At 50.5% G+C, this 25166-nt stretch overlaps 1 protein-coding gene across 3 annotated transcripts in view; it reads right to left on the reverse strand.

The window, feature by feature from the left end:
• Dnmt3a (DNA methyltransferase 3 alpha) overlaps positions 1-25166 on the reverse strand; it is a 112797-nt gene that overhangs the window by 79950 nt on the left and 7681 nt on the right. For 2 of the 3 annotated variants that reach the window (XM_042696633.1, XM_042696630.1), the window contains exon 2: positions 968-1218. In XM_042696633.1, coding sequence (XP_042552567.1) covers positions 968-1030 — 63 coding nt within the window. In that variant the 5' untranslated portion in view covers positions 1031-1218. Of the gene's footprint in view, positions 1-967; positions 1219-1362; positions 1506-25166 lie in introns of those variants that run through there. The other variant, XM_042696631.1, reaches the window with a different exon arrangement.

Below are 25166 nucleotides of genomic sequence, written 5' to 3' on the forward strand. Positions count from 1 at the left end.
GTGGGGAGACAGGGACTGCAGAGAGTGCTGTCACAACTTCCGTGGGAGCTGACTCCTCCTTCAGAGGGAAACAGAGTCCAAGTGCTGGAGTTAGAGGCAGCGCTCCCTATGGGTGGTCCTAGCTTGGAAGGTCCTCAGGTAGCATTTAGGGACCTAAAGGGATTCCCACCATCTGATAAAATCCCTTTTGAGGGACGTAAGCCCAATCAGAAGTTTGGCTGAAGGGTGAAGAGCTCACCTCTCAAGGGGGGGGGCATCAAAGATGATGCAGAGGTCTCTGGGAGCCTGGAGCGGAGGGCGGAGTGTCACCCTCTCCAAGGGCCCCCAGTGCCTGGGGCCTGGCCCTAAGCACCAAAAGCAGCAGGCAGCTGCGTGCGTGCGGGCGGGCGTGCGTGCGTGCGTGCGTGCGTGCGCGCGCGCGCGCGCGCGTGTGTGTGTGTGTGTGTGTGTGTGTGTGTGTGTGTGTGTGATGGGCCGATCACTGTATGGCTTTAGCACCCCAGGAAGCAGGTAGCTGCGTGCGGGCGTGCGTGCGTGCGTGCGTGCGTGCGTGCGTGTGTGTGTGTGTGTGTGTGTGTGTGTGTGATGGGCCGATCACTGTATGGCTTTAGCACCCCAGGAAGCTACTTGAACAGCAGGGAGACAGAAGCAGCGCCAAAACAAAGAAAGCCGACCCCTACCATCTGCACAGACCCAGGGTCCAGCCTGTGCCAACAAACACCAAGGTAGTTTGAAAGTCAGGGTCCTGGAGCTGGACCTCTTGGCTCAAATTCCTGTTCCACCACCAGAGCTTACCATCTCTAGGTCTCTGCTTCTCTGTCACCAAAGTCAAGAAGCCAGAGGCATTCCACCAGTTTGGAGTTTGGGCCGAGTGAGTGCCAGCCTCCCCCTCATTGTAAGAGTGGGACCCACCCCCCTGTGACTGTCACCACAGGGTCCCGGAAGAGATGAGTGATGTGCTACTCACCTTTCTGTCTTCCTCTCGCTCCGCAGCGGAGCTGCTGGTGTCGCTGGGGCCGCCGGAGGGCATGGCGGGCAGCTGGGCGGTGGGAGGCAGGCTGGGGCTTTGCGGGGTGGAGAGGCTGCTAAGCTTCGGGGAAGGAATTATCGTGGTCTTTGTAAGCAAGAGTTAAAACTGAAACATAGATCCCCGTGTCAAGCCCTCTGGTGAGCTGCTGCCTCGTCTGTGTGGGGGTTTGGGCTCCCCAGTGGCTCCACCTGTGAGGAAGAAAAGCTGGTCAGTAGCGTGGAGCCCAGGACCCAGGGCCTACCTGACCCAGGTCCCTCCAGGGGGTGAGTCCCCAGGACCAGACAGGCCAGGGAGGGCCTTCTCTCTGACCTCTCTCCTCCTCCCAGTCTCACCAGGGAGCGGGAGACTGAGGCAGGCACAGCTGGAGGCGATGACCGTCCCCAGAGCCTCCAAGTGCGGTGGTGGCGGTGGCGTGGTGGGGGCCGCTTCTGGGACTTCCAGCCTCCTCCTGCTCCTCCCTTCTCTTCATTCACGGCTGTTCTTCCCTTTGAACACTTCCCACACCCTCCCTCCCGCCCCAGCCGGCCCCTGGGAAACCCCAGCCTCCCCCAGAGGCCCCCAGCCCAACTACATTTTCCTTCTAGTCTGTCCTCACCCGACCCCCCACCCCCACAGCACTCCTGCCACGTGGAGGAAGTGAGCCGCAGTCACAGGATGTAGTGAAATGAATGTCACCTTGCTTTTAGGACCAGAGCCTGGGCCCTGCAACGCAGAGGCAGAGGCCGGAACCCAGGTGGCCCTGGGCATCCGCCCCTTTGCTGGGCTCCAGGGCCCTGGCAGGGGGGGGGGGCTAGGATGTTGAAGAAGGAGGCCAGCCCTGCTGTCCCCAACCCCAGAAATGACTTCTTTCCCCTTCAGAACTGTTGGGCCTGAGTAGGCCCCCCGCAAAACCGCCTAGCTGAATTTTAGGGGCTTTTCTTCTTCTCTGCTCCAGGTGGGGGCCAAGCCAGTGAAATCACAAAGCCTGTGCTTCCAGCCACGACTGGAAGGGGGGGTTGCTGTATCACCACCCCCCCTCACCCACCAGAGCAGGCAGTTCTCCAGATCCCACCCCCAGGGAGAGTGCCAAGCCCCTGCCGGAGTGTGAGCCTGCCTGGGAGGGGATTGGCAGAGGCAGGAAAGCAGGAGGCAGCTGGATCAGGCCCACCCACGCCCGCCCGCCCATCCCCTTCCAGTTCCCCCTTTCTGCTTCCCTGCTCCCCTCCCTCCTGGGCTTTTCCTCCCTTCCCCCGCCAGCTAGGGCTCCCTGGAAAACCAGGAGCCTGGAGACGGCACAGGGTAGGCCCTCCCCAGCGCCAACCCAGTCCTGGGGGGGTGGGGGGGGGGTGCCCCGCACTGGTTCTGCTTTAGGAGAAGCCAGACTGAACCTTTGCTAGGCGGAACATCCTGAGGGCCAAGATAGGAAGAACCCAGAAGTGAAAAGCCCAGTCTGTCTAGGAAGACTTATAGCCTTACAACTGCCCCAGAGAAGGCCCCAGACCACACCCCTCTGTGTGGCCTCAGGCTGGGCTTAATGAAGGCAGGTCGTCCAGTACCTGAGAAGGTGGACACACAGTGAGAGGCTCCATGGCAGACACTGTGAGAGCGCGTGACACGCTTCTGCTGCTTTCCTAGTTTATAGCTAGAGCCTAAGGCTCAAATGGTTAGGGCCTGTCCAAGGAGTCAACTTGCCTTCTTGACCCTGAAGCTTTTAAGGCATGGTTCACTCAGAAGCTAAGTGCCCCACCCCACTCACTCCATTCCACAGAAACCACCCTCCTGAACCCACCAGAGAACTCGACACCCAGAGCTCTAGATGGCTTCGTCCACTCTTGGGCAGTAATTTCTCCTCGGAGTCCAGCCCCTAATTGTGATAACAATCATCTGCAGTCATCCCAAATCAAAGCCTTCAGGAGGTAGAAGCCGACCAAAGCACACTGGTTGGAAACAACATTCAATACAGAGCCAGCGGCTTAGAGTTTGGGCCCTGATGGCCTTCTCTGGTCCTCTGGTTCCTCATCCGTACTTGAGGAGAGCCGGGCTGGCTGATCTCCACATTCTAGCTCTGATCTGCTAGCTCTGATCCGGCACACTGCTGAGAGCCCACAGGCCTGGGAGAGGGGGTATGCCAGACAGACAAGGTATGTGTGAGGGTGATAGGCAGACAAAGCAGGGTTCCCTCAGGGGCCCAAGAATGAGGCAGAGGACACCAGGCACAAAAGTAAGCGGTAGGAGTTGGAGGTCCAGAGACACCTGGGGCACCTCCTCTGACCCAGAGCAGCGCTGAGAGGAGCCGTGGGAGAGGCAGGAAGCTGGCACAAGTAGCAGAACAACACGGGGCATTGACCTTGAAGGCAGACACCCCGGAAGGGAAAGGGGAAATGTGTCTTCCTCCTCCCAGGCCCCTGATATCCGAACTGTATACAGAAAACAGCTGATCTGGGTCAATCCTGCTCCCTTTGTGTTGGCCAATGGTTCAGCAGTGTAAGTGGCCCTCAAAATCGCTCAGCAGCAACTAAAACCATCCAGTATGTGGCCAGGTGAGGCCATTCAACTCTACAGGCCTCATCGTGTGGCCGAAGTACTAGGCCTGGACACAGACTGGCCCTACCTGCCTTGAGAGTCTCATTATTCTCCCAGGGAGTGGGCCACGGGAAGAAGTCTGTACCTGGGCCACTGCCTCAAGCCAGCAGCAGATGCCCACCATGTCTTATGGCCTTGCTGACCTCAGCACAAGAGAACCCTCCTTACTCAGGCTGAAGGCAAGGACACGAAATCCACCACCACAAAAGATCTTCACCAAGAGCCCTACCGTTCTGACCAGCATTTTTTATTTCCTGCCTGAAGCTTTTTCATGATGTTTAGAACAACGATGTACAAATACTTAAGGGATACCATCATGAAAATGTCTTGCATCATCACCAATATGGACAGCATCATTGCTACATTGCTTATGAAGGTGCTGTGGAGGGCTGGGGTGTAGCTCGGTGGCCTTAATTTCTATCCTCAGCATCCCAAAATGAAACAAAACACTTATTGTGGACATGAGCTGGGATTGACCATGTACTACATTTTATCACGTTCCTAACCCAGCAGCAAATATTTCAGCAGATGTAAGATCACAAGATTGGGCAGGACAGAAGAAGGGTCACTACGAGAATGATTTGGGGATGTGGAAGGTTGACGATGAAGAGCCCCATTTGAGATAAGAGTGTGAAAGCCAATTTCCAACCTGGTGCCTGCCACAGCACCAGATACTCTGGACTAGGGGTGGAGAGGATGCCTGTGTGAAAACAAAAATGCTGATGAAGAAAGTGATGCCGAACCTACCTTCCCGGAGGTTCCTATTCCCTTGAGGGCAGAAAATAAGGAGATGGCAGTGTCCTGGCACAGCAGAGAGCAGACAGGCTCCCGCTGGGCTGGAGGACAGTGGGAGCCAGACCCTGCCACCTTTCTAGAGAGTCTCAGCAGTCCAAGAGAAAAGGCCTAAGGATGCCAACACTGACACCAATACCCAAACGGGGCGAAAAGGTTTGCTCAGGTCCACCAATGTGGGTCTGAAAGTTGACAAGCCCCCAATGTACTGAGCTTCCGATCAGCTTTTACTCCTTGTTCTTTTCTTTCATTTTGAGGCAGGGTCCCACCATGTGGCCCAGGCTGGCCTCAGTCTCTCAACCTTTCTGCCTCCATGTCCCAGGTGCTAGGATTACAGACATTCACCACCACGTCTAGACAGCCCCTAGTCTTTTTGTTTTCTGGATTGTTTGTTTGTGGTTTTCTTTCCCCATAATACTAAGGTTTGAACTCAGGGACTCAACTTCTACCACAGAACACTACCAGCCTTAGTTCCTTGTTCTTAACCCAAAAAGAACAAGTAAGGACAACTACACATTCAAGGAAAGCCTCTAACTTGGAAAATACAGACCCGAACAAACAAACCAAACCCAAATCAAATCAAACTCAAACAAAACATAACAACAAAAAGAACAGGAGGTAACAGACTTCATGCACAGAGAATGTGATAGCATGTCAACGAAACAAAAATACGATAATATGAAACAAAAATAGTCAGAGAGGGGCTGGGAAGGTGGCTCAGTGGTAGAGCGCTTGCCTTGCATGCCTGAGGCCCTGGGTTCGATTCCTCAGCACCACATAAACAAAAAGAAAAAAAGCCGGAAGTGGTGCTGTGGCTCAAGTGGTAGAGCGCTAGCCTTGAGCTGAAGAGCTGAGGTACAGCGCCCAGGCCCAGAGTTCAGGCCCCATGACTGGACTCCCCCCCCCCCCAAAAAAAAAAAAGAATAGTCAGAGAACAAATTTTTAGAAATAAAAGTCATGCTAGTAGAAGTACCAAACTCATTGGACAACTGGCAACAGAACTATGGGATGCGGGCTGGGAAGGTGGCTCAGTGGTAGAGCGCTTGCCTTGCATGCATGAGGCCCTAGGTTCGATTCCTCAGCACCGCATAAGCAAAAAGAAAAAAGCCGGAAGTGGTGCTGTGGCTCAAGTGGTAAAGCACTAGCCTTGAGCTGAAGAGCTGAGGGACAGCATCCAGGCCCAGAGTTCATGACCCATGACCGGACCCAAAAAACAAACAAACAAACAAAGAACTATGGGATGATTCAGAAGTTTCATTATTAAAGGAAATCAACATGCCCAAGAGACATCTGCATTCCCAGATTATTATTAGAGCTGATTATTGGAGCCCTAATCTTAATAGCTAAGGTATGGAATCAACCTATCAAGGATGAATTTATATATATATGTATATATATACACACATATATACACACACATACACACAACAGAATATTACTCAGTCATAAAAAAATTAAATATTGTCACCTGCAGCAACCTGAAGAGCCTAGAGGACATTAAGTGAAACATTACGCATAGAAAAATAAACATCACATACAAAACATTGACCTCTTAAAAGTAATGAGTATGGGATGGGAGTGTGGCTTAGTGGTAGAGTGCTTGCCTAGCATGCATGAAGCTCTGGGTTCAATTCCTCAGTACCACATAAACAGAAAAAGCCGGGAGTAACTGTGCCTCAAGTGGTAGAGTGCCAGCCTTGAGCAAAAAGAAGCTCAGGGCAGTGCCCAGGCCTTGAGTTCAAGCCTCAGGACTGGCAACAAAAAGAAAAAAGAAAAAAAAAAAAAGAAAAGAAAAAGTAGACTAGCAGATACCTGAGGATTGGAAGATGACAGAGACAAGCTGGGTAACAGGTATAGGCTTGCCCATCTGCATAGGTGTTAAGGAAGAACAACAGATGGGAAAAAATTACCAATACAACAATTCCAGAGAACTTTCCAAAACTGACAGACATAAGTTGCCTGACTGAAAAACTGTTCAGCCCCATTGATGACAGCACCTTACACCAGGAATAGTGCTGTGAAATTTCAGAATACTTAGATAAACAAAAGGTTCTAGTTGCTTCCAGAGAAGAGGGGAGGAAAATGACATAAGAATAATCAGGAATCAGAATGGCTTCATACCAACCTTGCAAACAAGAAGACCAAAGACCAGTACCTTCAAAATTCTCAAGAAATTGCCAGGTGTCAGTGGCTCACACCTGTAATCCTAGCTACTCAGGAGGTTGAGATCGAGGACTATGGTTCAAAGCCAGCCCAGGCAAGAAAGTCCATGAGACTTGTTTCCAATTAGTACCAAAAAGCTGGAAATAGCACTGTGGCTCAAAGTGGTAGAGCACTAGCATTGAGCCCAAAGGCTCCAGGGCAGTGTCCAGGCCCTAAGTTCAAGCCCCAGGACTGGCATATACATGGCATATATACATGGAAAAAAAAAAGTTCTTAAGGAACTAAACAAACTTGAATTCTCTGATTAGGCTTCTTTCTCTTTTTCTTTTGGTCATGGAAGTGGGAGAGCAGAAGGAAAACACATGTGCGAGGTCTTGTGCCCTGCTGTCAGAAAGCAGGGAAGATGTCCTCCAAGACCCAGGAGAGCCAGCAGAAAAGGCAGAGAGGAAAAAGAGAAAGCTCCAGAGGGGCTCTAGGCCCACCTAGGCAGTGTGACTCCAGACTCAGGTGTCAGCTGTCACCATTGCCATGCGATGCGACTGCTTACGCTGCTATCTAAATCCAGTTGCAGAATGGCTATTGAAGGACATCTGTCTTCAGGATGTGCTCCAAGTAATGGGTTGAACTTAGCCCCTAAGAGGAAGAGACATAATAGCCAGAAAGCAGAGTATTCAACCAGCAGGCAAGGAACAAACTCATAGAACATCATTTACAACTTGCCACACTCCTAGAAAGCAGGGCACCCCAACGAAAGAAAACACATGACTCAAATAGTGGAACTGAAACGTTGTCACCTTCTGTGACTGTCCCAAATGACAGTAAGTGGGGCAGAAGGAATTAGCAATAGGTACAGAGAAAACAAGGCAAACTTCAGGAAAAAAGTGAAAAGAAACTACCAAACTACCACAGTATACTACTCAGCTGTAACGGTGTAAACACGTCATTGGTGTAACAAATGTAAATGTGTACATACATATGTATGCAAGCATGTATGTGTATACACATATATAAAAAATTTCTATGTACCACAAAATCAATGACTTGCAAACCAGATTTGTTATCTTGCAATTCGGCAAGTTGGAGATGATAGTGGTTTGCTTCACTAGGCTCATATCAAGGTTGCATTCTTCCAATTTCTTGCCTTTTCTGGCTTCTGGAAGCTGCCTCTGTTCTTGGCTCATGGCCCCTTCCAACTCCAAAGGCAGTGAGGCCATTAAGTCACTCTCTCTCTCAGCTCCGGTTGCTTCTCTGACTCTGACTTCTAGGGACTCTTGTGGTTACATAGCCCTCCCAGATAATCCAGGATAATCTCACCCCCCTGTTCTTAATCTAATCTCGTCTACAAAGTCCCTTTGGCCATATAAAGTCATATATTCACAGCTTCAGGGGATTAGGATGTAGCCATTAATGAGAGGCCATCATCCTGCCTATTATTTATTCATATACAAACACGAATACATGTACCAGCATGTGTGTATGTATGCACGCCTGTGCATGTGTGCACAGTTGCATGTACATGCTAGTCCTGGGATTCAAATTAAGGGCTTGGGTGCTACCCCTGATCTTACTTACTCAAGGCTAGCACTCTGCCAATTGAGCCACAGCTCCACTTCTAGCTTTTTGGTGGTTAAATGGAGATAAGAATCTCATGGACGCCTGTAATCCTAGCTACTCAGGAGGCTGAGATCTGAGGATCGCGGTTCAAAGCCAGCCCAGGCAGGAAAGACCGTGAGACTCCTATCTCCAATAAACCACCAGAAAACCGGAAGTGGCGCTGTAGCTCAAGTGGTAGAGCGCTTGCCTTGAGCTGAAGAGCTGAGGGACAGCACCCAGGCCCAGAGTTCAAGCTCCACGACCGACAAAAAAAAAAAAAAAGAATCTCATGGACTCACAGTTCTCAGATCCCAGCTTTCTGAGTAGCTACAATTACAGGTATGAGCCACTGGCACCTTGTATCAACATGAAAAATTATTACTATAAAAGTTATTGTTACTATACAGGTGATGTACAGAGGGGCTACAGTTACCTAAGTCATTACCATTTTTGAAAGACTTATTAGAAGGGTGCTCTTAGTAGTAAGCTGACCATCAAAACTACTTAGGAGGATGGCTGGGGAGTCAAAAGGCTGGCCATGTAAGAATCTACTAAACAGTTAACCAGTGAAACACGTCTACAGAGATGGATCCAAAATATGGGGATGCAAAGTTCCTAGAAGAAACAGTTATGAGGACTGAGGGTGCTGCCCCTGAGAAGAGGCAGAAGCAAGGAACAGCTGCTGAACTTTGTTAGATTTTAGAACTTTTGACTTTTTAGAGGGAATGGCATAGGGAAAAAGGTTTATATCCCGCTGCAGCCTTTGGCAGTGTTTGGCTTCCACTTCCTCTCTAGAAATGAGGATAGCTACAGCCATTCCCCCTTCTGTAAAACTGTCAGATCCACAGTGTCACCATCCACTCCTCACACCCCTGGAGTTCCATCAGCAGCTCTAAGGGTGGTACCTCCTTCTCTGCCACCATGCCGCTCAGGAAATATTCAGTGCTCAAGTGCATCCCTCCCTCCAAGCCCAGCCAGTCCCCCACCACAATGGACTCCCTCAACCCCACCTCAGGCCAACCCTCCCCACCACAAGTCAAACCTCCTTCTGGAGCCTCAAGACCTTCCTATCCAGAGCTGGGTCCCTGGCCACTGTCCCCAATGCCAACCCCACCTTCCTTTCTAGGCCCTGGGGAGACCACCTCAAGTCTCAGCTCCTCCTTTGCTCCAAATATAGCCATCTAGGTTATCCTGTCATAGCCTCACCTTGCACATCATCATCCTTCCACAATAAGTCCACCAGTCACCAAAACAATCGTACCATCCTCACCCCAGAGCCTCCGTCCACCTCCCGATCTCCAATCCTCTAGGTGAAGTGCGGGTGAGGGGCCTCTCTGGAGAGTTGTGCTCCCACTGATCTCAGCCCTCAGCAACACTCCCCCCCACATGGTAAGCATGTGACCTAGCAGAACCAATCAGTGTTTATGTGTGCATGTAGATCCTAGGGCTAGAACTCAGGACCTGGGAGCTGTTCCTTAGCAATTTTACTCAAAGCTAGTTCTCTACCAATTGAACCACACCTCCACTAACAGCATTTTTTTTTATCATTGTAGGGCTTGAACTCTGGGCTTGGGCTCTATCCCTCAGCTCTTCAGCTCAAGGCGAGCACTCTACCACTAGAGCCACAGTGCCAGTTCTGGTTTTCTGGTGGTTTACTGGAGATAAGAGTCTCAGGGACTTTCTGGCTCAGGGCAGCTTTGAAGCATGATTGTCAGATCTCAGCCACCTGAGTAGCTGGGATTACAAGCGTGAGCCACCGGCGCCCGGCTCACTAGCAGCATTTTTTGGTGGTTAAATGAGATAAGAGTCTTGGAAGCTTCCCTGCCTGGGTTGGCTTCAAACCTGTGATCTTCAGATCTCATCTTCTTATCCCATTCCTGGAAACCATCCTGTGCCACTGGCCTGACTGCCAAAAGTCCTCCTAAAGCACAACTGTGCCTCATTTTTCTCAGCTGTAAAATGGGGGAATGCTACTATTAGCCTTAGGGAGCTGTGGTGAGTATCAAAATGGAGTTATTAAAAATGCTTACGAGAGAGCCTGGCACAGAGAAAACACTCAATAAAATTTAACGATTATTAGTCTGTGACTCATCCTCCCACAGATTCTCTGCTTTTTTCGGCTTCCTGGAGTGCCTCAAATGGATGTTACTCACACAGGGACTGGTACCTGCTAAGATCTGGAAATGCACCCGCCTGTGAGCAGAGCCTCAGTGTCCCCATCTTGTGAATCCTCAACACTTCACCCCACACTTTGAAGTGGGTACTATTCTTGTCCCCATTTCCCAGATGACCCAATAGAGGTACAGGAGGGATCACACAGCTGCCCAAGGTGACAGCTAGTAAGAGGTGAAGCCAGGTATAAGCACAGGTTCATCCCACGCAAAGGCCAGGCTTTCCACTCCTTCCTGTCTGTCTCATAATCAGCACGTGCCTGCAGCAGACTCATTCACTTCACAGATTGGCCACAAAACCTTTCCTCATTGGTGTGACTGCAATGGGGCAGGAGAAGAGGTGGTAGGCACTAAAACATCCTTTTTTTGGTGCCAGGTACCAGGGCTCACACCAAGGGCCTCTCTTACTTAGCTTTGTTTGCTCATGGTTGGAGAGCTACCACTTGAGCCACACCTCCAGACTGGCATTTTGCTGATTAATTGGAGATAAACTCTCAAGGGCTTTTCTGCTAAGGCTAGCTTCAAACCGTGATCCTGTAGATCTCAGCTTTTGCATAGCTAAGATTATAGGCATAAACCATTGGCATCTAGCTAGCACCACAACTCGTTTTTTGGGGGGGCGTGTCCGGTCATGGGGCCTGAACTCTGGGCCTGGGCGCTGTCCCTCAGCTCTTCAGCTCAAGGCTCACACTGTACCACTTGAGCCACAGCACCACTTCAGGCTTTTTTCTTTTTGCTTATGTGGTGCTAAGGAATCAAACCCAGGGCCTCGGGCATGCAAGGCAAGCGCTCTACCACTGAGCCACCTCCCCAGCCCCATCCACAACTTTCTAATCATAGTATTTAATGCTCTGCCCAATGCAGGATTTGTTCATGCATCTACTTACAGTAGGGGCTACTGTTATCCATTTAACAGAAGAAGAAATGGAAGCAGAGAGAGGATGACTACATCTTCAAGATAGCGCAGCTAGAAAGTCCCAGGGCAGAGGCTGAGAATGTAGCTTAGTGGTAGAGTGCTTGCCTAGCAAGCATGAAGTCCTGGGTTCAATTCCTCAGTATCACATAAACAGAAAAAAACCAGAAGTGGTGCTGTGGCTCAAGTGGTAGAGTGCTAGCCTTGAGCAAAAAGAAGCTGAGGGACAGCGCCTAGGCCTTGAGTTCAAGCCCCAGGACTGGCAAAAAAGAAAAAAAAAAAAAGCCCCAGGACAGGATTATGAGTTTGAAGGCCATCCACCTCCAGGGCTTCACAAACAGGGAGGTACACGAAGCGCACGAAGAGCAGCTCCACCATTGCTGATCTGTGCCAGGGTGACCCCAGCCGAGAGGCCGAGTTTCCTGTTTGAGCCGGAGAAGAAACACAGATGAGGAGAGCATCTGGTGCCCTTCTCCCACCTCATCACCTGCAGGGGGGTGCAAGCTAAGGCCGGCAGAAGGCCGAAGGGGACATCAGGATCCTGCAGAGGAGGATGTCTATCTCCCTGGGTCACGAGACTAAGGCTGGGTGAGGAGGGGCGGGGGAAGGTCTCAGTGCCACTTTAGGTGAGATGCGATCGTCATCCTGCTGCTCTTTCAGATGAATTGCTTACACTCAGCCCACCAGCTGCCCTCAGCCCACCAGCTGCCCACAGAACACCAAGAGCCACTGTGACAGGCTGCCCTGTCATCCTGTCCCCGCTTCAGAGCCCATCTGTCTAGCTCAGGAGCTACCATGTGATGACCTGTGGCTCTCACATCATTCCCGCCCTCCCCCCTCATCCCCCCCCACCGCCAGGAGCCACGGCAGTGCCAGCACAGGCACCCCAGCAGGAGCGTCACGATCACTGCACACCTGCTGCCACAATGGCGGCCACAGGGGCAGGGCAGACTGAGTCATAGACTCCTCTGCTCACACTAACAGTTACCATGACGCAGCCTCAGAAGCAAAGGGAGAAGAAGAAGAAGAAGAAAAAAAAAAGATTTGTACCCAAAATAGTCACTGGTTAAGGAGCTGAAATTGTTCTCAGCCAAAATGGGCCACACAGACTTCCATGAAGGGACACCAATGGCTGCGTGGCGAACGCAGGAGACGCCCGCCTGGGCCATGTAGCTGTGGTGGTCAGAGGAGCCTCCTCTGGCCTGGGAGTCAGGGGCCTGGGTAGCCAGCCTGCAAAGCCACGTGCGCAGCATCAGCCCTCCGGCTCCTGGTAGGCTCTGTGGCAGCCACCAGCAAAGTCTGAAGCTACCCACCCTAGAAGGCGGTCCATGGCCACAGCTATGTGCTCTCTAGAATGTTCCACACATGCCATCTCCGGAGCCTCTTTCTCTCCCCTTCATTGTCGAAACCCTCTGAGGACACTAGTAGCAGTCTTAGCCCCCTAAGGAAGAATGCTTCCTTCAGGGGACCCCGAAATGGTTCCACTGGAAGGTAAAACATCTGTCTGAAGTTCTTGACCACCCTGACCTCTGAGTCCATAGTCAGAAAAGTAGAGTGACCTTGGACACAGTGCCTGGCAGTGAAATAACTGGTGCTGTTTCCTAAGGAGAAATTGGATTGTTGGTACACAGCAGGGCCCAGGAAGGAGCCGTGGAACCCAGAAGATTGTCTCGGGTGGCTTTTAACATCTTCCATGCCAAAGGCAGAACCAAAGGGAAGCAACAATGACAACAATGCAGGACAACTGAGGTACAGATCCTTGGGGAATGGAGGTTTGAGTAGCTCATCTTGAGCCAATGGAGCGCAGCCCACTGCAGCTCTCCTGGCAAGTGATAGGAGCAGGAAGCTACATAGCCAGTGCAGCTCATGAACAAAGGAGGATACAAGTACTGTAATGCTTCCACACATTTTCTACTCACTTGATGTATGAGCTGATTTGCATATATGATCTCCACTATCTTTTCCCTCCTTTCCATACAAGTTGGTGAAGGGTAATTTCAAATTTTAGTTATTATTATTATTATTTTGGTCAGATCTGAGGCTTGAACTCTGGGCCTGGGCACTATTCCTGAGCTTCTTTGTGCTCAAGGCTAGTTCTCAACTACTTGAGCCAGAGTGTTACCTCCCTGCCTCGGGTTGGCTTCAAAACATAATCCTCAGGGGCTGGGAAGGTGGCTCAGTGGTAGAGCGCTTGCCTTGCATGCCTGAGGCCCTGGGTTCGATTCCCCAGCACCACATAAGCAAAAAGAAAAAAAGCTGGAAGTGGCGCTATGGCTCAAGTGGTAGAGTGCTAGCCTTGAGCTGAAGAGCTGAGGGACAGCGCCCAGGCCCAGAGTTCAGGCCCCACGATTGGACCCAAAAAAAAAACAAAACAAAACAAAACATAATCCTCAGATCTCAGCCTCCAGAGTAGCCAGGATTACAGGTGTGAGCCATCAGCACCTGGATTGTTTTTTTTTTTTTTAATGCCAGTTCTGGGGCTTGAATTCAGGACCTGAGCTCTGTCCCTGATATTTCTTGCTCAAGGCTAGTGCTCTACTAGTTGAGTCACAGCTCTACTTGGAGCATTTTTTTGGTAGTTAACTGGAGATAAGAATCTCAGGAAGGGCTGGGAAGGTGGCTCAGTGGTAGAGCGCTTGCTTTGCATGCCTGAGGCCCTGGGTTCGATTCCTCAGCACCACATAAGCAAAAAGAAAAAAAAACCGGAAGTGGCGCTGTGGCTCAAGTGGTGGAGCACTAGCCTTGAGCTGAAGAGCTGAGGGACAGCGCCCACGCCGAGTTCAGGCCCCATGACCGGACCCCCCAAAAAAAAGAATCTCAGGAAGCGGGGCTTGGAATGTGGTTTAGTGGTACAGTGCTTGCCTAGCATGCAAGAACACCTGGGTTCGATTCCTCAGTACCACATAAATAGAAAGAGCTGAAAGAAGCATTGTGGCTCAAGTGGTTAAACAAAAAGAAGCATAGGTACAGTGCCCAGGCCCTGAGTTCAAGCCCCAGGACTGGCAAGGAAAAAAAAAAAAAAAGAATCTCAGGAAGCCAGGCACCAGTGGCTTAGGCCTGTAATCCTAGCTACTCAGAAGGCTGAGATCTGAGTATTGTGGTTCCAAGCCAGCCCAGGTAAGAAAGTCTATGAGATTCTATCTTAGATTAACCACCAGAAAACTGGAAGTGATGCTGTGGCTTAAAGTGGTAGAGCACTAGCCTTGAGTGAAAAAGCTCAGGGTCAACACCCTGGCCCTGAGTTCAAGTCCCATGACTGACAAAAAGAAAAGTCTCCTGAATTGTTTGAACTATGAGCCTCAGATCTCAGCTTCCTGAGTATTTATGATTACAGGTGGAAGCCATTGGCACCGGGCACAGGATATTCAGTGGGACTGTGACTGAATTGGAAAAGTTATTAATATAGCCAGAGACTCACATTGATTATTGGGGCTCCTCACTGGGGCACAGGCACAAGGTTGACAGACATAGTTGTTTTGTTGTTGGAAAGATATTCAAATGAGTGTGGATGGAAGCTCTCTAGGCAAAGGAGTGGACTCTTAGAAATCTATTTGCCCTTCATTGCCTGCTCTGTGAAAACATAAATAGGCCTGTTAAATACTTCTCCTTTTCTGGCTGGCACAACGTTTAACTTTGCCAGTGGAGTGCACTGGAGAGGCACTGGGAGAGGGAGGCATCTCCAGCATCCAATTCTACAGTATGCAGTCCCAGTGCCCGGCTCCGGCTGCAATGCAGACAGCTTCTGCGGTGCCTGGCTCCAGCAGTGCGTGAGCAGTCCACAGTACCCCACGTCAGCACCTCTCCCAGTGTGCCCCTTCAGGAGCTTAGGAACAGTGTGCTTCCAGCAAGACATCTCCCCAGGAATAGCTTTCCCTGGGACCCCAAAGGATGGATTTCTAGCAGGTTCCAGAGTGTAGATTCTAGCAAGTCTGTCAACATGGCACCAATGACTTCTCCGCCACCTAGAGAACATACGGCTATTCCCCCTCTCCATTAAGGTCTGACTCAGAGCCCCAGAGGACTCTTCCTTGGGCACCCTGTGGCAGTCACAGGGGTACCTGTTCTCTCATCAGCTATTTCTGGACTCTTTGGAGTTCTTTTTTTTTTTTAAACTAATCAATCATCGTTATTCCAATCATATTGTAGTTAATAAGTCTTTACATTAAACCTCCTTGTTCAAAAAGCTATGTGAGGGCTGAGGATGTATAGCTCAATGGTAGGGTACATGCTAGCACATACCGATCCTGGATTCAATATTCAGCATCACAAACAAAACAACAACAACAAAATCCCACAAACACACAAACAACAACAAAAATCCACCATGTGATTCCTGTCTCCTGAATAGGCCCTGTCTAATACAGTTGCTCTTGGCTTCAAAGGGCCTTTTCCATCCTCAGAGGTCCTTGAGATCAATTGTGAGCCCTGCTAACTAATCACTCCTGTTTCAAGCACTCCCTCAACAGTCAGGTCCACTACTGAACAGGAGTCTAGGGTCTGGGGTAAATAGGAGCCCCGGCTTCCAGATGCTCAACAGCCAATGGACTCTGACACTCTGCGCTCCTGCCTTTCCCACCCTTGGACTCAGCAGCTGGGGGTCCAGGCCTGACTTGGAGTCGCTCCTACTGCTCTTTGGGGTTGTTTCCTGGCAGTTGCTCTCTGCCTTCAGGTTATTTTATAGCCCATGTTCCTGCTCTGGCCTTACATGCCATCCCAGCAGATTGCCCACAGAACATTTCATGGGTGAATCGTACAGAATTCAAATTCTGTCTTAATAAAGTGGACCACGGTATTTTCAGTCTCGCTATCCTTTCTTCTGTGATGACAATCAATGATTTCATACAGCAAAAATCTAAACTCTGGTCTGGGCTTACGCCGATGGCTGGCGACAGCAGCACCTTGAACTCCTGCTCTAGCCTTGCCCCCATACTTCCCCAGCTGACCCATCCTTCCACGTCCAGTCATTGTCCCCAACTGACACCCCTCGCCCCATACCCTGTTTGCTCATAGCCCTCTCTCCTCCAAAGGGAGGCCCCCTCTTGAGCCCCACAGCTCAGCCTCTTCTTGACCCTGACCTGTCTTCTCCCTCCATCCTGCCCCTTTCTCCTTGGCCCCCTCAGGTGTCTTTTATATTTTCTGTGGGTGGTCACTGCGCATTTGCTATTTCCCCAAACACCTGAGGTCAGAGTTCACATCTTGTACTTTCCTCGCCCATCCCCCCTGTGGACCACAGTTGGGGCTGCCTCCCCACCCTGTTCTAGGTGACTACTCCCAGCAGCTGTAACATCCTGTCCCGGTTCCCCCAGTGCCTCCACAAGGCACTGCACCTGTGGAAAGCCTTCTGTGGGAGCTCTGGGACCCCTGCCCACCATGCCCAGCCAAGGTAGGCTTTTGTAGGCTTTCCTGCCAAGGTGAACAAAAAGTAGATCCCAAGGGTGTCAGGATGCCTGTGAACTGCAAGAAACTGTGTGTGTGTGTGTGTGTGTGTGTGTGTGTGTGTGTGTGTGTGTGTGTGTGTGTGTGTGTGTGTGTGTGTGCGCGCGCGCGCGCTTCCATCTCTGCAGGCCTTGGAGGCTCAGTTTCACTGCCCATGGCCACCCTCTCCCATGTTGCCCACAGACATGGGTCTCCCATCCCTCCTCTGTCCTTCTTCCTAGATGAACCCCAACCAGCCACCCAGAGCCTGAGACTACAGGTGACGCTCAGCCCCTCCCCAGCCACTGAGGCAGGAAGGAGTCGCTGCTCTTAGAATTTCCCACGTGCTCTGGTCTGTTTCTCCCCAGCCCAAAGCATGCCATTGGTGGGTGGGGTCAAGAGAGGAGGAAGCTCCCCAGGATTTGGGATTTGGGCAGCTTTTCCTGGGACCACTGGCCCCTCCCCCAACAGCCCTGCTATGGCTTGTCCTCTTTTGCTAGACCACAGCACAGCCCCTGGCTGTGGGGCTCAGGTGTGAGTCTCAGTTCCTCAGTCTGTATTCCTCAATCTTAGGGCAAATGAAAAGCCCCAACTCATGAGTCTATTTTTTTTGGTGGGGGGGGGTCTGGTCGTGGGGCCTGAACTCTGGGCCTAGGCGCTGTCCCAGCTTAAGGCTAGCACTCTACCACTTGAGCCACAGCGCCACTTCCGGCTTTTTTCTTTTTGCATATGTGGTGCTGAGGAATCGAACCCAGGGCCTCATGCATGCAAGGCAAGCACTCTACCACTGAGCCACCTTCCCAGCCCTCATGCGTCTATTTTATAATTTGAGAAATCTGCATTAAGTATTTAGCACGTGGAAGGTACTCAATAAATATCAATTAAGAAATATTATGTGGCTGGGAGCTGATGGCTCATGCCTGTAATCTGAGCACTCAAGTTCAAAGCCAGCCTGAGCAGGAATGGCTGTGAGACTCTTACCTCCAATTAACCACCAGAAAAGCAGAAGTAGAGCTGTGGCTCAGTGGTAGAGCATTAGCTGTGAGCAGAATAGCTCCAGTGCCTAGGCCCTGAGTTCAACACCATGACCGACGAAAACAAAAACAAAAACAAAAAGGGAAAAAAGAAATAGGTGATTCAGGATAAAAAACCAGTAATGGGTCTTAGGAAACCTACACTCTGGCTTAAGACCCTATCCACAGACTAAGGGTATAGCTCAAGTGGTAGAGTACTTACCTAGCATGCACAAGGCTCTGGGTTCTACTCCCAGTACCAGACACACGTACACAAAAGACTCCATCCAGGAGCACCTGGTGTTCAATCCTAGATGGTTGTCACTCCCCAAGGCTGTGACTTTCCACCTGCCCTGTGGCCTGGGAAGTCTCTCCACAGCCACACAGCTGTGGAGCACAGATGTACACCCATAGGTACACAGATGTATCCAGAGTCAGACAGACAAGAACAGATGCACATAGAGACAGAGATGTGTACAGATCCACACATACAGATGTACAGAGAGAGAGAGATGCACACTGATGTATATATAGCCATCGACACACACATATCAACACACAGACACCCGTGTGCAGAGATACACAGACACAAACATGAGAACAGACCCAGACACACACAGGCACAAAGACACAGAGATACAGGCGTCCAGTGAGACACGCAGGCGTGGGGGGAGGGGGGCCCTGGCACCTGGAGCAGGGAGCCCGCAGGCCACCCCCGCACACGCACGTGAGCACGCACATACTTCACCTACTGCATGGGCCAAAGTGGCATTTGGAAACCAGCTTGGGAACCTCATAACCATTCACAACATTGTTCCCAGAGAAAATACAAAACACTACCCTGTAAACAAACATTTGCAATAGAATCCCTCCAAAAGCTGCGAATTGCCTGTACCAGAAAACTAACAGAGAAAGAAAAGAAAACCACATAAACTTGGGTTGCCTTTGCAAAATTAATACCAATTACAAAAACATTTATGTGAACTGCTTACCATTTACACCTAATTACCATGCCGCACAATTATGCATATCATTAAGGGTATGGTGGATTAATTATGCTATACATTTCATTTGATTACACCCCCACAGCCGAGTTCACACAGGTCCTGCTTCCTGAGGGCCACGCTGTGGTCTGGGCCTAGCCCAGGTCTGTATAAACCGGAAACATGGGCTCCACACTCAGATTGAGGACAGTCCCCACTTCCGCTTCTGGCCAGGGGCAGTGTGATGCTTGTCCAGGCCTTCTGGCCTATGTCAACCAGCTCTTCCCTATCCCTAGTGTTCCCCAGAAGTTAGGAACACTTCACAGGTCTCCTTGTGGATGTGGTCACAGCTTGCAGAGCCACAACCCAGCCCAACAGCCAGCATGTGAGCCCCTCACAGAGGCCTTACCACCTCCTGAGGTCTGCCCTGTGAGCCAGGTATCCCATCCCACATCCAGACCTAAGTTACCTCCAAGCTCACCTCCCTTGGTTCACCAAATGTCTGCACCTGTCTTCCCCTAGTACATGGTCCTGCCCAGGTCCCACGAATGCATCTCCAGACCTTGCCCTGAACTCCCCACGGCCTCTCCCTCCTTGTTTATAAGAAGAAGTTCACGATGTGCCAGTAGCTCATGCCTGTAAGTCTCAACTCACGAGGCTGAGATCTAAGGACCGCGGTTTAAAGCCAGCCTGGGCAAGAAAGTCCATGAGATGAATACATTGCAATGAAGCAACAACAACAAAAAAGCCAAAAGTAGAGTTGTGGTTCAAGTAGTAGAGTCCTAGCTTTGAGCACAAAAGCTAAGGGACATGGCACCCAGGCCCTGAGTTAAAGGAGGAGGAGGAAGAAGAGGAAAAAGAGGTTGTTTCCATCCTCAGCAGGTGTTCTTGGAGTATGCTAGGGTGCCCCAGGTTGGGGCAAAGAATTGAGAAGAAGGGGATCACTAGAACCTGATGAAAAGGCCTTTGCAGGAACACGGCAGTCAACACTATCTGAGGAGCAGCCGGCCCAGGCCACTGGGGAGGCAAAGTACCAGAGGAATCCCAGGGCCTGTAAGGAAGGAAAGGAGAGCGGGGTGTGCACACGTGCCCTCTCTGGGCCAGACTGGGATTTAAATCCTCAAACACCTGTAAGGCCAACTGGATAAGCATCCTTTGAAAAAGATGAGTGCACTAAAACACAGAAGTGCAAGAAGTAATGTCTGAGGCAAACAAACAACACAAGCCTGTGCGAGCATGTCTACTTTGTAGATGGAGCAGAGGCTGAGAGGTGGGTGGTCTGGCCAAGCTCATCGCAATCAGAGCCAGGGTCAAATCACCATCTGTCCAGTGCTGGGGGGGCCCTGGCATGACTGCCACCCTGCCCCATGCCTCTGCCTACATCTAGCCATGTTGACGTGGCTCATGCCATTTTTCTAGAAATTCTTTGGGAACAGCCTTCAGTGTATACTTGAGAGATAGATACCCAAAACTCTTCTATTTGAGAGAAATGGTGTTTATGTCTTTTCTGATTGTTTACCTAAAATGCTGCCCCAGCTTGCCCCCTCTATCTGGGGAAACTTGCCTCTCTGACTAAGGCGGCGGAGCTCTGTCACGTTCCACAGACACGCAGCCTGGGAATGGAGGAACGCGGCCTACGCCTGGAAGCTGCTTCACAGGGACCACTGAGAAGCTCCATTTCCTGCGCAGGTCCCCACACATCAGCATCCGTAGTACGCATGACACCATGCTTGATGAAGTCACAGCCTCCCTCGAGCCACCAATGGGACCACCCAGCTGCCCCTCTCATCCAGCCCACAGAACGCCCCCTAGGTCTCTGACTCAGGCTCCTCGGAAACCTCCCCTGAGGAAGTCCTACTCCTCCTCTAGCCCCAGCTCCAATCTGCTCTCCCTACCCAGGCAGCTGGCTCAGCCAGAAACCAGAGGGTTGCCACGGACTACCCCCACTCCATCAGTGCAACAGCCCTTCACAACATACACACACACACACACACACACACGCACACACACACACACACACACACGCACACACACACACACACACACAGTACAGACTTGTCTCCAGACAGGCACTGTTACCCTGGCCTTCTACCCATACATCCTGCCTCACCTGTGCCATCTCCCCACTGATGTCTCAGATCATCTGTGCCACAAACAAGTATGGGCTGGGCTCATATGCTCATCTGTGGATGACACCGCAGCTGTCCACAGCCTGCCCCTACAGCCTCCTATCCTCTATAATACAGGCATGTCTGGCCAGTGTGCCACTGACCTAACTCTATGCCCGTGACCAGTACAAGCATCACATCCATTAGAAAGTCACTCTGACATTCTTTTCTCCAGGTTTGGCTCCCTTCTTTAGTCCAATGCGTGGGCACACCCTCACCCTGCACTGCCCCAGGCGCATTCCAGTTGCCCTGGCTGTGATCAGTCCTCACAGATCCCACCTGTCCTACCTATGTGTGTAGCCAGTGCCTGGCACCCAGCAGGCCTTTTATTGAATGGATGGGCACTATTTCTGGGTGCGGAGCCACAGACCTCTGGAGAGAAAACCAGAGCACTGCCAGGCCCACCCTTGGTGCCACCAGGCTGCTGAGAGGGGGTTGACAGGGGACCTGGACAACTGCCTAGATCCATTGGGCTTTGCGGCTAAGCTTCTACTACCAGGCAGGGCCCTCAGGCCGCCACCAGTATAGTGGGGTTAGGGACCTATGAGAGCATGCAACAAGCGCCACATTATTGCCGGTAATAAAACCACTAGGAGCCTTCGCTGCGCCAGCTGCCGGGTCTGGCTGTGGTCTAGACCTTCCCTTGCTCTGGGCTGCAGGCAGAGCTGGCCCTGCCAGCAAGCCTAGAGCCCAGAAGAGAGGCTGCTGCATGTTTAGCTCCAGGGAGACCAGCAGGCAGCAAGAGGGGGAGGGCACAGGGCTTGGAGGACCCTGTGTGGGCAGAAGCCAAATCCTGGCTTTGCCAAGGGGGAAAAAAAATAGCATTTTTTGGTTTTAGTCCTGAAAGGCCAAATTCCCTGTTGGTACCAGAAAAATGGACCTGCATCACGTGGAAAGGCTAGAAGACTAAGACATCTCCCCTCCATCCACTCAGAGTCTGGACTTAGAGGTCATTCTCAAGGTGACTCTTTCCTCCCTTAGTCCTAAGGGTAACAAGAAGGGCAACTCCTTTTTGTAGGAGCACCACAGGGCCTGCCTGGGGGTCTTCCTTACACTATCCTGGAATGACACCTCACTTAAAGGACATCCTCCTGGGCCCTGAGGTGAGGGCAGATGTTTCCAGGAACACAGATGAGGACAGGATCCTCATGCCTAACTTACAGATGAAAACCTGCAGTTCAACGCTGCTGAGGGCTCGCATCAACTGAGTCCCAGCAGGGCTGAAAGGCTTATCTTTGTAGGAAGTCAGCACCTCTTCCCCATCCCACCAGCCCGAAGCTAAGGCATTGATCTACCTGGGACCAGCTCTGTACCTGCCTCCAAGCTGGGCTCCATCTAGTTCTCTTCCTGCCTTATTCTGGCAGCAAAGACCCTTTTCTCACTTGTGTTTATGAAAAGGGGCAGCCTCAGAGGAAAAGCAAGCTCCAAGAGACACTCTTGGCCTAGGTAGTGGTGGGTGCTGTTGCCAAGCAACCAGCCTGGGGCAGGGCCCTGGGGAAGGAGGACAGCAAGGCTGCACTGCAGACAGAGGAATCCCTCTCTGCCCCTCCCCCACCTCTCCCTGAAGTCATCAGGGTTGCTGCCACCGCTTAGGAGCCCAAAGATGGCACAACTTGAGAACTTCTCCTCTGTGGTGGATCTTCTAAGATTTGTTTTGTCCTGAGTGTGGCCTCTACAAGTGCTCTCTCTAGGCCCGGGCAGGGTCGCCCACTCCATCCTCAGGCTGGACCCCAGTTGTGTCCAGCTCCCATGGAACCATCTGGGCCACAACAGTCTACCAGCCAGATGTATTTCAGGAGGATCTTCAGAGATCTGTTTCCCCATCCTGGGTAAGAACTGAGCCTCTTATCCCCTGGGGGCCTAGCAACAAGCAGCCGCTTACTTTATGCTCTTAGCCAGGCCTTGCCAGCATAGATCTTTGCCCTAGGAAAAGAACCTTTTCCAAAAAAGTATCTCCCTACAAATGTTTAAGATTACCCCCAATAACCTCAGTCTCTAACGCAGCTGTCTATTATTTAAAAAAAAAAAATGCCAGGGATTGGTGGTTCACACCTGTAATCATAACGACTCAGGAGCCTGAGACCTGAGGATCATGGTTCGAGGCCAATCGGGGCAGAAAAGTCCCTTTAAGACACTTATCTCCAATTAACCACTCAAAAACCAGAAGCAGAGTTGTCGCCCAAAGTGCTAGAGCACTAGCCTTGAGCAAAAATGGCTCAGGGACAGCACCCAGGCCCTGAGTCCAAGCTTTACAACTGACAAAAAAAAAAAAAAAAAAAGTTATCCATCCTTTAGCCCTAGAATGATGTAATTCTTTTTTTCATATTCTTTTTTTTTTTTTTTTGGATCCGGTTGTGGGGGCTGAACTCTGGGCCTGGGCGCTGTCCCTCAGCTCTTCAGCTCAAGGCTAGCGCTTTACCACTTGAGCCACAGTGCTACTTCCGGCTTTTTTCTGCTTATGTGGTGCTAAGGAATCGAACCCAGGGTCTAATGCATGCAAAGCAAGCACTCTACCACTGAGCCAACTTCCCAGCCCATTTTTTTTCATATTCTTATCCACAAACTCTAAAGTATGGTTTTCCCTTGATACAGGATTACTAGCAATAGCTCATCAAATTCCTCCCACACTGGTATCTGGTCACCTGGCTGGCCTTCAGCAAAAATCCTACCAATCTGCTTTGCCAAAAGCCCCCACCCTGGAAATTTCCTCTTAACTTTTTTTTTTTTTGGTCTAGTACAAGTTCTAGCTTGACCTGCTTGCTAAGCTGGTACTCTACCACTTGTGTTTTGACTCCAGCCTTGCTTTTTGCTGGTTATTTTGGAGACAGAGTCTCATGGACTTTTCTGCTGGGGGCTGGCTTGATCTGCAATTCTTCCAATCTGAGCCTCCTATGTAGCTAGGATTCATGTTGTGAGCCACAGGCCTCCAGGTACTCTTAGCAGTTTTTTGTCCACTAAACTCCTGCTCCAAGACTGAGGCTGCTCACTGGCTCAGGCTGTTCAGAACAGAACTTAGTCCTATGCTGAAGTTCTACCACAAAAGTTCCTGAATAAGGTCTGGCTTTACTTTTACACTATCTTAAAATAAAGACTGGAAAAAAAATCTGGTTTTACTGTGTTTGTGTGTGTGTGTGGTTTTATTTTTTGTTACTGTCATTAAGAAACAAACATGTTCGCTTACATTTTTTTCAAAGAATACAAAAGTGTAAAACATGAGAGGGGAAAAAAATCTCTAATGACAGGTTGGCGATATCATTTTAGGACAATTTTTTCTATGCATGTACTAGTCCGTGAATATGAATATTTGCATATAGATATATATATTTTTTGGTCGGTCATGGGCTTAAACTCTGGGCTTGGGCTCAGAGCTCTTCAGTTCAAGGCGAACGCTCTACCACTTGAGTCACAGCACCACTTCCTATTTGCATATATTTAAAGTGAATTTTTACAAAAAATGAGATTCCACTATGTACACTATCTGGGGTAAGCAAACACCAACCCACGGATATGTAGCAAGTCACAACAGGTCCCCTTACTCCCTCATTTCAGATGCTCGTGAGGAACCTATTTAGCTTTCCCTTTATTCACATTCATTTAGCCTTTCCGCATCTGTAAAATTAATCACACAGGACATTCCTGTCCCAAGCACCCTCTCCAACAGGTTCTGCCTTCTGGAGGACACCCCTTGCCTGCCAAGAGCAGGGCACACTTGCCTGTGCCTCCCAGAGGCCTCTGGGGAGTTGAGGGGAGGACGCTCCAGAGCCACAGACATTTACGGACATTCTCAATGACACAGTCCACATCCAACCAACAGCTCAGTCAACAACCAAACTGACCCTTCAAACCAAGTAAGGGTGGCTGGAACCCTGGGAGCTAGATGATTGATTAGGTCTGGAATATCTCCTGTACTAACCTCTGGTCCTCTAGAACAAGGAGAATACTGGATGAAATCTCAAGACCCAAGTCCCAGTTCCCCAGGCACTGTCTGGGAAAGATGTCCTCTATCAATCCCCTCTGTGAACCCAGATTAGAGCAGCTAATAAATGGCTCAGAATTAAAAATGACCTTGACATTTGAAACAGGAAGAGAGAAGCAAGATCAATAGGGATGACTATGGAAACAAGAAAATAGGAATCTGGTTATGGTCTAAATAAGGCCCTTTAGGGGTCAGAGAGGACCATGCCGCTAGGATGGGTATGTAGAGCCTCTGCTGCTGCTAAACAATAGATTACCCAGTCGTGGGATACAGCTAGGAAAGCCCCAGTCATCTGCACTTCACCCCATTCCAGATAGGCTGGTAGCTGGTGATGTGACCAGCAAGGGAGATTTGACTTTGCAGGCTCTGTTCTCCCAGCTGTCCTTG

Source organism: Dipodomys spectabilis, unplaced genomic scaffold (genome assembly GCF_019054845.1).
Source record: "Dipodomys spectabilis isolate Male_0828 unplaced genomic scaffold, ASM1905484v1 ptg000210l, whole genome shotgun sequence".
NCBI classification, from domain to species: domain Eukaryota; kingdom Metazoa; phylum Chordata; class Mammalia; order Rodentia; family Heteromyidae; genus Dipodomys; species Dipodomys spectabilis.